Here is a 12891-nt window from a genome sequence, read left to right on the forward strand (position 1 = left end):
GCATTTTGGTTAAATATGTTTGGATCCCAAGTAAGACCTTTTTAATCATTGAAGCTGTATCTGTGGTTGGTACCTTTTTGTTTATTATTGATAAGCCACCATGTTTGTCATTGGGCCACAGAGTCCAGCAGCTCTATATCTGAATATTACCCAAGACCAGAGGTTGGTAGAATAAACCCCATCAAGTCTCAGGGAGTAACCAGTAGTGGTCTGCTTTATTTTTATTTTTTTTTGAGCTTATGTAATCAGAGAGACTAAAATATAAGATGTCAAATATAAAACTGTTTTAAACGTACATTTTTTCTAAAGGTTATTCAAGTAAATGTAGGAGTGAACGTTTCTTGATCCCATTTATCACAAACAGTGATGTTTCTGTTTTTACCTTATATGGAAGATGTGAAACCTATTTCTGCATTGTCTCAACATTTATTCTGGATCTATCTATCCTGATCATTTCTTCATCAATAAACAGAGTGAATTGTCTTTGCTGGCAGCTCTGATTCTTAATAATTCATAATAATTGTCTTAATAATTCATAATAATTGATGAACGATAATAATTTTGACATTTTTTGGTGCCGTAGAACGTTTACATGTACTCACTCAGCGAACCTAATAAATGGCATACTATTCTCTGGTCTGGTTTCCAAAATTATGCTTGACAGATACTACACAGTGCTCTTTATTTAACATAGGTCAACCAAACACGGCATTTGGAATCACAACCAAATAATTCAATCTTTAACTAGATCTGGGAGAAAAGTCACTCTAGAAAAATAATGGTTCTAGTATAATCATGAAAACCTTAAATTCATGACATTTGTGTTGGGCTGGACACTATGACTGAAAAACACATCATGCCACAAGCGCTCATATCTGTCAATATTGTTTTAAATATCTTAAATACTGCCAAAGTGGTGACATGGCCTTTCCTGTTTAATCCACAGTTTTCATTCCATGCAGTTGATTTTGATTTTTGTGGTGAAATGTGAAACTGATGCTGTGCAACTTATTTAGCAGGTGGTTGCTAGGTAACCAGAGATCGAGTGAGTTAGTTGATGCCCATTTGCTCAGCCGGTCATGAGAGGTTGAGCGGCTTAAGTCTGTAATCTGCCTACATCCCCCAGAATGCTGTGCAGTTCTGGATTGCAGCTCAGTGAAATGCTCAATTAATTATTTTGGATGCGTTATCTATTTGTATTGATGAAATGTTTATATACATACTCTTATTTATTTATTGCTTGGCTCTATATTTATGCTGCATCAGTATGTACTGATCGCAGGTGACTGCCTGGTGACTGAGTCAAGTAAATACAGATGGGCAGACACAGTAGTATTTATTTTCAGTGATATTTATCTTCACTTAAACCAGGGGTGGGCACTCCTGGTCCTCAAGGGCCGGTCTCCTCCAACTTTTAGATGTATCTCTACTTCAACACACCTGAGTCGAATAATGAGGTCATTAGCAGGACTCTGGAGAACCTGACTGCACTTGGGAGGTGATTTAGCTATTGGATTCAGGTGTGTTAGACCAGGGAGACTCTAAGAGTTGCAGGACACTGGCCCTTGAGGACCAGGAGTGCCCACCTCTGACTTAAACTGTAACCCTTTGTTTCTAGCTTCTTTGGTTTTCTCACCAAACCCACAAACACAGGAGTGAGTCAGGGCTGGTAAAGGCTCTACAGCAGGGCTGGGCAACTCCAGGCCTGGAGGGCCGCTCTCCTGCAACTTTTAGATGTGTCTCTACTTCAACACACCTGAGTCAAATAATGAGGGCATTAGCAGGACTCTGGAGAACCTGGCTGCACTGAGGAGGTGATTCAGCTGTTGGATTCAAGAGTCATCTAAGAGTTGCAGGACACCGGCCCACTGTAGAGCAGGAGTGCCCACCCCTGCTCTACAGTATTAGGTGTGTCTCTTTTAAGTCATTATTTTGGGAGGTGACGGAGGTGCCAGCAGGGTAGTTAGGCTTGTTCACCCACGTATGAGTCACACAGCTGTCCTCTGCCAACTGGATGTGAAGATGAGGTGACTCCATAACTTCCCTGACAAGCATCTTAATCTGTCACAGCCTCATGGCGTCAGCTGTGGAACGTCCCAAGTGGCTACATCACCTACTGGTTTTAGTATTCTGTCCTCATAGAGGTGTGCCTCCCAGACAACCACAATAATCCTCCTTTGACTTCAAAATCTGTAGGAAATAAGATGGTTTTTGTTCTGTTTAGACTTTAATTTGACATGGAAGTGAGAAAGATCTTGAGTAACCTTTAAATGCATTTAGAAACGGCAACACCACAAAATGACCTAGAGTGACTTCAGGTGCAGTATGCATTTAGTGCATTGCAGGAGCTCACATAAACACACAAACTTTATAAACATTGTGTCCATACACAGGTGGAGTCCACATGTCAGCAGGTTCAGCAAAAGGCTGAGAAGAGAGAGCAGGAGCTGAGCGACCGGGTGACGTCCCTGGAGGAAGCTGGAGTTCAAGCGGAGAACCAAGTGAAGGAAATGAAGGAGACCATCTTTGAGCTGGAGGACCAGGTGGAGCAGCAGCGGGCGGTCAACTGTCATACCAACCAGGCGGTCCTGGACATGGAGAGTATGTACTGATCGCAGGTTTTTTAGTTCTGCACTGTTACATGGCATCTTAACCGAAGCTAGCAATAAAAATGAGAGGCTATACATTAGGGCTGGGTATTTATCATCTCGTTTATTTATCGCAATAAATTTCTCTGTATGATGAAAATTTTGCTTTATTGTGTCACAATAAATTCCAATTAAGGACATTTAAAACCCTTCAAACTGTCCATAGTGCAGCTTAGTGATGCAAATCACACTTTTTGTGGTAATTTTTATTATAATATTGAGATTAATTTAAAACCTAGTGAAGAAATGAGAAATGATTAGGGTTGTTCCTTTTGCTTTTCACTTTAGAAAGATCTATGATTTTGTCTGTGATGTCACCATAATTTGCAAAAAGTGCCTGTGCTTGCAGACCAGGTTTGTTGCATTCTAGACTTACACAAAATCATTCAGAGGGCCACATATTGCCTACTAAGCAGCACTCTGGTGACCCTTGATATAGATATAATAAAACAAATTGCATTTTTTAAAAATATAAAAGCTTGTCGCATTTATGAAGTGTTGTTGCAGTTTATCCAATGTGTGTAGAGCGTTTATTGGCATAAACAGTTTACAGTAAGATAATGATTAATTACTTTTGTTGATGGTCCCCATCTCTGGATTTTTGTTCATATTTTATAATCACCTGATCATCTTGGGTTAAAGTTCAATGCTCAGTGCACAGTTTATAAAGAGCTCCATCTAATGTAATGGTTATTAGCTGAAACAATCAGAAAGTTGATTTTACTGCCATCAGATGAATCCACTTCAAACATTTTTCATGCTGAAGTGAGTGAATCTTCAGCAGGGCAGACAGAGTGACTGCATAATGTATCATGACACTAATTTAGGATCATAACTGTGACACTGAGTAGCGTTTGCATGCCTTTTGTTCCACTGGAGCGCATGGGGTATGTGGTGTTTCTAAGATGCTTTGCACATGTCACGGAAAATTTCAACATAGTAAAACTATATTCCAAGTTCCTCCGTTAAAATGCGAGGCCTATGCACAATACAGCGATTGGGATATAAACATTGTAAATACTTTGAAAATAGCCATGAAGAAAATCTCTCCGCAGTTCCAGAAAAAGCTGAAGGTTTGCACACACATAAGTGCAAGATTTACTGCAGGGCTGTAGGATTATTAAAGCTCAGTCTGCCCAGACCGATTCCCTGGAGGTCTCTTTAAACATCCAAGGGAGTGTAAAGTGGAGCACATCTAACATTGATTAAAATACAACAATATTACTGCTGTAAATCAGGGCAAGTTATATTGGCTTGATAATATTATTGCAGCGACCAAGAGGTACTTCAAGAATAGTTCTGTTTTTGGAAGTTTTATTTTTAGAAGACTTGGCTGCTGTTTCTCTAACATAATCAAATTGTTCACACACTATAGCAGTGACTGTTACTACGGAACATATGTTTAATATTTATTAGATTTTTTTTGTTAAATATCTGAACTTTGCTGTTGCAGATCTTGTCAAAAAGATTGAGGAGCAGAAGGGTGAAGCAGAGCGACAGCTGAAGGTTTTGAATCGGCAGATGAAGGTAAGAAATATTTGACATGACGTTCTGCTTGCGTCCAAAGTTCAACTAATTACTCTTTGCTGCTCCAGTTTGGATCTGTTATGGATGATACAGGTCATAAAATATTTCACCATATTTCAATAAAGACTGATATTTTTGGAAATTCAAATGCGCTTCATATGCAACATCTTTTTTTCCTCTATCTACCTAAAGGTGGGAATCAACTGAAACGTTCTTTAGGAAATGTGTATTTTTACAACTACCAGATAGTAGAAAGGCATGCAGAATTCTTTGAGTTTATACATGTGCCAATAATTCATAAATATCATCTAAGAGTAAATGGGTCATATCTGATATTCACCTTAATGCATTTGGTCAGTTAGATGAACTCTGACACCTGACAAGATGCCAAAGGTCACTGGAGGTGAAGGAAACACTGGGAGAATAGAAAAGACAGAGGGGTGAGAAAAAATTGGGTTAATCAAAACTCATGCTGTCACAGTCACATGTTTTCCTTACGTCATTTAGCCCGTGAAACATTTTAGGTCTTAATGTTTTGTGTAAATATCAGATGCATGAAATACTGCGACACTGACACAATTTTTTGGAAATCAATGTTCCAAAGAAATGTTGTTTTTGATGTCGCTTTGAGGTCAGGATGATTTCCTTTGGCTTGATTTTTATTTATTTTTTTGTCTCTTGCCTTCATGCCAAAATAAATCTTTCCACTGAGCTCTGTTCAGATAGCATTGTGTCGCATGGTAGCAGAGTTTTCCAATTCTTTTTCTACGTTTAGGTGGCGAGTACTGTTTCTGAAAGAATTGACTTGTTTGCAATATTTCGAGATGCAACAATGAGAGATTTTATTAAATTTTTAAGAACCAATGCATATTTTACCTTATTTTTACAGTTCTAGGAGAAGTAGAATTTACAACATTGACATTTTTTCTCGCCTTCCTGCCATGAGAGGAAAGAAGGCTTACCTTATGTGAGAGAGATTAATGTGAAACAGGAGTTTTCTTTTTTTGCAACAAAGACAAAATAATACAAAGTTGACCTCATTAATTGTCGTTGGTGAATTAGCTGTTAGTACAGTTAGCGTTGGTAAAGTTTCAGTCTTCATGTGCAATCCCAGGAAGATGTAAATCCTAACATCCGACTCTGAAATGTCCAAAACTCTGTCAACATTTCCAAATCTATCATACTCCATAACTGAGGGAGGTTAAAAATAGAACAATTTTTCTGTAATATGTTCAGCCTTCCTCCAACCTGCCAAAACCAGCTATGACGCAACCATGGGCTTAGGTTTGGGTATGGACGGTCGTGACATGTCACGACCAATATTCAAGGGATATAAAATAGTCCCGACCAATTTTTGCCATATTAATAAAAAATAAAAATAAAAACATATGTATTTTTTAACAAAAAGTTGTAAGGTCCCACCAAAACTTAGACCAAACCTACGCCCTTGGACGCAACGTCCCAGTGGATGGTTTGAATTTATTTCTGCTTTTCATGCCCAAAAAATCTGCAAAAGGAAGAAGGTCAATGTGACACAAATTAACAACCTTTAGCAGCCTGAGCAGCTAACGAGCCGATCTTGATAAAACATGGGCTTCGTGTGTGAAGACGAAATAATCGCAGCAGCTGATTGTCGAATGGATCTTGCCGATCAACTGCAAACTGATGGAGACTAAAGTATTGCAAAATGTTATAATGTAAATTGAATGCAGACACTCTTATTGTTACATTTTGTCTTAGAAATTATGAGAAAAGCAGATGAGTGGTGTTTTATCCTCATATGAAAGGACCAGCATCTCTCCTGACCCCATTAGGGACAAGGGTGAACAGAAAATGGATGAAAGGATGGATGGATGGATCATCTGACTGAAAAAAAACTGTCATGTTTTGTAATGTTGTCCGTCTGTATAAAATTAAAGTTATTACAAGAATAATTCAAACAGATTTTCTTCTACTTCATTCTGTGGTTTATAATACTTTTAAACAGTTCAAGAAATGTGGAATAATGTTGGTGTTTGAAGGTTAGGAGCCCGATCTCTCACCTAAGAGTCCCAACTATTTCTTAGGCAGCCAAGTTTCTTCTTTTTGTTGTTCAGAAACCACAAAAACAGGCCAAATCTGTCAGCAGATACAAGTCTGTAAATCCACCACATGCTATGGGCTAATGTTAGCTTGCAAGGTGTCTCTTGCAGATTGAACTGAACTATTTATTGGAACACACCAGACCAAGTTTTACTTTGCAGGTTGTAGCAGCTTCATAGAAAGTACAGTTTGTTTTCTAGAAGCTTCCTAAACTCTTTCTGCTTCTCATGTCTTCATTTTTAGACCTTAGCCTAACTTTCAGGCATCCTCAATCACTGATCAGAAAAATATTGCATTCTTCTAAGTTATTGACTGATCAGAGTCAGTTTAGAAGAAAATTGACCCATTCTGGTCGCCAGCTATTTTGTCAGTGCAGGTTTTTATTTTAAGATGTGATGTGAAATTGCGACAACAGCTTAAGTTTAGCTTTTTGTCGTATGGAAAGTATTTCAGACCTAAACTACAGCCAAGCAAACATAAGCATATACAGCATTACTACTTCCAGATTGGAAGAATCATTGCTTTTTATATTTTCATCTTTAATGTCAGATTCGGTGTTATGTGGATGTGAATATCATTTATGATTCCTGCAAAAAGATCCAGACAGAATCGTGATTGATCTTTCATGCACAATTCATGATAAAATCCCAAAGGGTTTATAATCCTGTTTAATCAGCCAAGCATGGCAGCCTCAGACCTTTAAAATCCTGAGATTCATCTCTTTTCCAGATTGTTTGAAATAGCCTTGGCAGCTGCATTTAAGCCGACCTTTATTATAGAAAGACAATTTTTTTTATACATTTACGGACTCTAAGGAATCATTCATACCATTTTAAACATACTGTTAATAAGCAACATCCTTTTATCTATTTTTAGGCTTCATTTTTGGAGCACTTATTTTCCCCTGTATTGTTTTTTTTTTTATTATTATTTAAATTTGCATAAATTAACTGCTGTGCCTCAACCTGTGCTGATCCATGTGTTTATGTATTTAGGAGGAGAGAGAGGAGTGGCGGCGCTTTCAGGCAGACCTCCAGACAGCGGTGGTGGTGGCCAACGACATCAAAGTGGAAGCTCAGCAGGAGCTGCGCACTCTCAGGAGGCAGCTGCAGGAGGAGCAGGACCGCAGCGCCAAGCTTTCTGCAGACCTGCAGGCCGTGCAAGGAGTCAGGTACTATCCACTGTTTCCATCCCCCTTACACCCACCCAGCCATCTCCTTCCAGCCCCCTCAGGCACCAGGCTCCTTTCTCTCTGAATGTACCAGGATGTGACATACCTACCAGAGTCCTGCCAGATCTCCGCGCAGCAGCAATCTTTAGGCAGGTGGCCCAAATGATCCCAACTTGAAAGAAACTCTTGCTCAAGAGGTTCCCAAATTTCCTGTTTGATCCCAAGAGAGGATATGTTTTCATCGGAGGCATAATTAAGAGCTTCAGTGTTCGTGTTCCTGGGATTTGGCAGACTCTGTAGGTCAATGAGCCATCTCCTGCAGTTTTATTTTCCCTCTGTATTTTTTACTCCTTTTAAAGCTGCTGCCCTTTCTGTTTCCCTCTTCAACATGTATTATGACCTGTGGCAAACATTCAGATTTCACACTCGACACACATTGCATGTGAAGAAGTCATGTGGTAGTTGTAATCAAAAACAGATTTTTACACCAGTTTACTTCTATTAACATAATGGAAGCCTTGCCGTTTTATTATAGGCATATTTAAAGTGCCAAATTAATTTACCTTTTCACATTTTGTCACACTAAAGCCAAAAATGTCAATTTATCTTATTTGGTGTCATGTGTTAGATCACATGTGTCAAACTCAAGGTCCATGGGCCAAATCTGGGCCGCCATAGCTATTTATGTGGCCCTCAAGACCCTGGAGGGGCAAATAAACAGAACTTCAAGATAAGTTAGGTGCTTAGATGTTACTTATTTAGTCAAATCAGTTTTTACTTGTATAAAAGATTTCTAATGCGAAAAGATTTTGAATATTTGATTTTATGAAGTACTCATTTAAAACAGAAAAAGCTATGCCACTTTTAGTACTTCAGTAGATCATTTTTATTACACTTTAATTTATTCTGCTCTTTGAAGACATCCATGATCTTGGTGCGGCCTAAAATGGAAATGAGTTTGACACCTGGTGCATAAATGTGAAAGAATATGATGCATAATTTTATTACATTTTTTTTCTACGCTTAAAAATCTGAAAACTTTTTTCCTGTATTTATACTAAAATTAAACAATATTTCGGTGGACTTTATTTATGAATTAGGTCACTTTTGAAGGCAGTTGGTTGGACAAAGAGGGCTGCAGTAAAGTAGAATACATACCACCTTTTGCATTTTTTTCTAAAATATTTCAAAATTATTCACTTAAAAATGACTAGCTACTTTTTGCTGGCCTAGCTTACCAAATCCCATTTAAATATGTTGAAGTTGTTGTAGCGTGACGAAAGGCGAAAAGGAACAAAAATAGTTCTTAAATCCACTTAAAAATGAGGATAATTGTGGTTTATGTGTGATTTAGCAAAAGAGTCCTAAAAATCCAAATGATAAAAACTTAATGGCGGTTTGTTATAATATTATCATCACTCCAGATGAAATACTTCTTTGTTAAAAATAGACTGTTTATTATTTTAAGCACTCCAGCATGCTTAAAATTATTATTTTTAAAAAACCTAATTGCATTAGCGCAAGATACGGGTCAGTACGCGTGTATTTAGTATCTGGTATTAGACCACGTCTCAATCACCAGACTTTCCCCAAGAAAAGCCGTTATGCTGCATCCGCTCCCCTCCTCCATCAGCTGATGTCTCTGTTAAAGACGTCCGTCTGACGAGCCTGAAATCCAGGTGAGTTCTCAGCCAGCCTGCCGCTCCCCGCCTTGTGTGCTGCCGACGCTCACTGACCTTCCTCTCTGTGTTTGGCTTCATGCTGCTTCTTCAGCCTGTCTGACTCTGTCTGCTTCTGGCTGACTGCACCTTTAGGGCTACCATTCCCTCCCGGTTTGCTCTTTAAACCTGTGGATCAGTCAGATTGTATCTGGTGCCACCTGCTGTTGTTTTTGATGAATAACACTCCTACTTTTTTTTGATGGAAAAAGCAGGATGATGATGGCTGCACTGGCATGACTTGGACTGAACTCATGCTGTTTTTAACGACACAGATACATATCCATAGCATCTCCATCACAGGGTGATCTGGCTGTATGAGTGACTGTTTTAATCTTATGAGGTGTGCATGGAAGAGTTGAGGGAAAATATGCCCAGAGGTTCTGGCTTTTTAGATGACATGAAGAAGCAATTATGTGCTTTAAGAAAAAAGTAGACTTTCTACATCATTCATTTTTAATTTTCTTATCTTTTTCTTTTCAGAATCAGCACTGGAGCCACTTTTGACACCAAGACGGCAGTGGAAGGACACTAGAGAGTGGCCCTCATCTCAGCATCATGTGAAGACAGTGTTATTGTTGCCCTTCTATTTTGTGGAAACCAGCTTTGTTTTGACTCACTGTGCAGAAGGACATTCAGGCCTTCATGGGTTCATTTTTCTCCATATGGCTAAAATATTTTTGGGGACTTTTTAAATGAGAGTACTCTATTTTATTTTCTCACAGAATGGTCTCGTTTTGTCTGGACTATTGGGTTCTTAAGTTGTGGACGACTTTTTAAATGAAATTTTTTGTGCCTTTGAGAAATTGGAGAAGATGGAATGGCCTGGTGTGGTGAGGGATGTAACAAATGCTGAATGTTTTAGGTTTGGCAGAGCTAAGGATTTCCATCACTGAAATTGCAACATTGGAAAACAGCTAAATCTTGCTTTTAAATGCAAAAGCAAGGAGATAAAATTGAAGAAAAAAATCAATTTTGTAATATTTCCACATCCCTTTAGGAAAAATATAGAAGCACTGCTGTTAGAGGATGTTCAGTCTGTTGTTTTGCCTTTTGAGAGCAAAATAGAAAACATTATGCATTATATGCAGTATGACACAAAGTTGTTTAAATGAACCATTAATTCCTGGAGAGGCTCATTTGTGGTTTCACATATAAAACACCTTACATAATATTAGCTTGTGATATGAATTCCAGGAATGAACCATTGCATGCGTTAAGTTTTGGAGCAGATTAACCGTGACGTAGCAGCGCTGCTTGCAGCTGGTCTCTCTGAAGAGAGAATCAGTGCAGCTGTGGTCGGCTTTCTGCCAGGGCTGCAGGTTTGCGCCGACAGTGCAAAACATCGGTATTGTTCGGACTGTAAGCCGCTACTTTTTTCCTACGCTTTGAGCCATCCGGTTTATAGACCGGTGCTGCTCTTCTGTGGATTTTTCTTCAGCCGCCAGGGGGGGCTCTTTAGCAGGAAGTGAATCATTGGAAGTCAAAGAAAAAAGTGCTAATTTTCATTTAAAACAGGCACATGCAAGCAGCACGAGGGAGAAATTTCTTCAAACTCATATGATGCAGCTTTTAAGGTCAGGGCTATCGGATGACTGGGTCCTTTAATAAATCCAGGAGATTTATTTATTATGGAAAACCGAGAGAGGCGGAGATACCGGCGGCTTATAGCCTGGACGTATCCAGATTTTTTTGTATTTTTTATTTTATTTTTTATTATTCAAAAAAATTGTAAGTATGGCTCATAGTATGGTGCGCTCTATAGTCCGGAACATAATATTAGTAGCGTAATATAACATAATACGGTACATAATATTAGTTTGTGAGGTGAATTTTATTCTTCTTTTGGATTAAAAAAAAATAAAGTAAGTTCGGGTGTGGCTACTGGTGTACATGTTTTGACTGCATTACCAAAATCCAAAAGTTTGTACGTTTAAAACTATAAGGTTCCAGAATGTAGTAATATTTACAAGCTAAGAGGAATAATCAGCTGAGTCTTTATCATTATGTTTGGGCCAGAAATGAATTTCCATAAGACAAAATGAAATAGCAGGATATCTATGAAAGTGTTATTGGAGTCCACCTGAACCAGAACCTCAGGGTTCTCCTTTGCAGAATGAAGCTGCAGACATCAGCGTAGAGTTGATCACATCTGCTGCCGCTCACGTCCCGCCCACCACAGTGAGGAACAGAGCGTGTCGTGTAAGTCGTCACTACCTGGGGTAAAACCGAGCCGCACATTAACTGGTCAGACCACGACTTGCCAGTGGAAAAGAACCTTAATTTGGAGAATTAAAGTTGTGCAGTTATTTGTTTTAGAAATCCAAATTACAGGGTAATTCAATACTTTTCATAAATCTTCCTGATCAGGATAGAAAATGTCCAAACTATTTGCTGTAATTCTTAGTGATCATGGTTTTGCAGCAACGAAAGAAAAAAAATCAGACTGAACATCCTCCATCCAGGAGCTTTAAGGGTCTCTTGTTTTGTTTTTGTTTTTTTATTCCTCACATCATCTTGTTACTGTTTTTGTATAAAATACGTCACTGACAACTTTTTCTTGTTGGTCTTTCTTCTGCTGTTCAAATGAAGTGTGTTTCATTTTTTTAGCCGTAAGATGGCGCTGTGGATCACATATTGACACTCAATTAGTCATGTCCGTTTCAAGCTCTCCCATGTTTTACAGTTGTGTGTTTTTTGTTGGTGGAATCATTTTGACATGCAGATGTCATGATATCATGCAGCCAATATTAGATGTGACCGTTAACGGCGTACTTCTGGACCAACCGAACTGTCTTAAAATCAAACTTTTAAGTCATAGACCAATAAAACTGTGTTCCCGAAATATTTACATCACTTTCAAATATTCACATTCTATACTCTGTTTTTTGCAAAATCAGAATTTAATATATTAACCACACAGAACCTTTTCTAACCTTTAGCAGATTCCAAGAAATTACAAGCGTTACATGTTTATATGTAAATATTTTCCTCACCTTTGGTTTAAACTCTTAAAGAGCATCACATACAGTGTGTGTGAAATATGAGGTCCTTTCTACAACTTAACTTTAAAAAGCCATATTATCCAAGCCGAGTGAATGGTACTGGTGCTCAAATAAGTCAGGTTATACAAGAAAAGATGAAATGTTTGGAAAAATCTTTTTACGAGGCCGAGCATTCCTGTTCATATTGTGATAATTTATTTTGCAGAGGAAGGACTTGGCTGTTTTTATCTGTATGTGAAGTTCTACATAAATGTCTGACTGTTGTTCATTAGGTGAATAAATAAACAAAATGTATCCAGCCCCGTGGCTTTTATTTACACATCAAACTGGTCTGTAGACTCATCACAATGTGGGTTTTCTTCACTGATCAGAATCAATGAGAATATGGGGAGAGGGGTAATATACAGGGCGGCCCAGAGGAAAACCTGTAAGATCTGAACTAATGTATGTGACAGAGCGGATCAGTCACAGGACTCTGATCCAAATCCAAGTTGGAATCTGTGGAAGATAATCGTTTACAGATTATCTTAATTCAGTCTGACTGAGCTCAAGTTATTTTTTGCAAAGAATTACGTTTTTCTCTCATTTTTATTTGTAAAAAAAAAAAAAAAGGAAAAACCATAAAGGATTTGCAAGTTTTGAGGTGTTTGAATGCTCATATATCACCAGTAAATTTAGAACACTTTTTATTTCAGAGCATTCATTCCTACTCTAACATGGAAGATTTTGGACCAATACAC

The 12891-nt window shown here is 38.3% G+C and overlaps 1 protein-coding gene across 3 annotated transcripts in view; it reads left to right on the forward strand.

Moving 5' to 3' along the window:
* specc1 (sperm antigen with calponin homology and coiled-coil domains 1) overlaps window positions 1-12891 on the forward strand; it is an 89003-nt gene that overhangs the window by 42986 nt on the left and 33126 nt on the right. For all 3 annotated transcript variants that reach the window (XM_044141341.1, XM_044141342.1, XM_044141343.1), the window contains 3 exons: window positions 2394-2601; window positions 4102-4175; window positions 7253-7428. In XM_044141341.1, coding sequence (XP_043997276.1) covers window positions 2394-2601; window positions 4102-4175; window positions 7253-7428 — 458 coding nt within the window. The remainder of the gene's footprint in view (window positions 1-2393; window positions 2602-4101; window positions 4176-7252; window positions 7429-12891) is intronic.

This window comes from Gambusia affinis, linkage group LG15, assembly GCF_019740435.1.
Source record: "Gambusia affinis linkage group LG15, SWU_Gaff_1.0, whole genome shotgun sequence".
Classification (NCBI taxonomy): Eukaryota; Metazoa; Chordata; class Actinopteri; order Cyprinodontiformes; family Poeciliidae; genus Gambusia; species Gambusia affinis.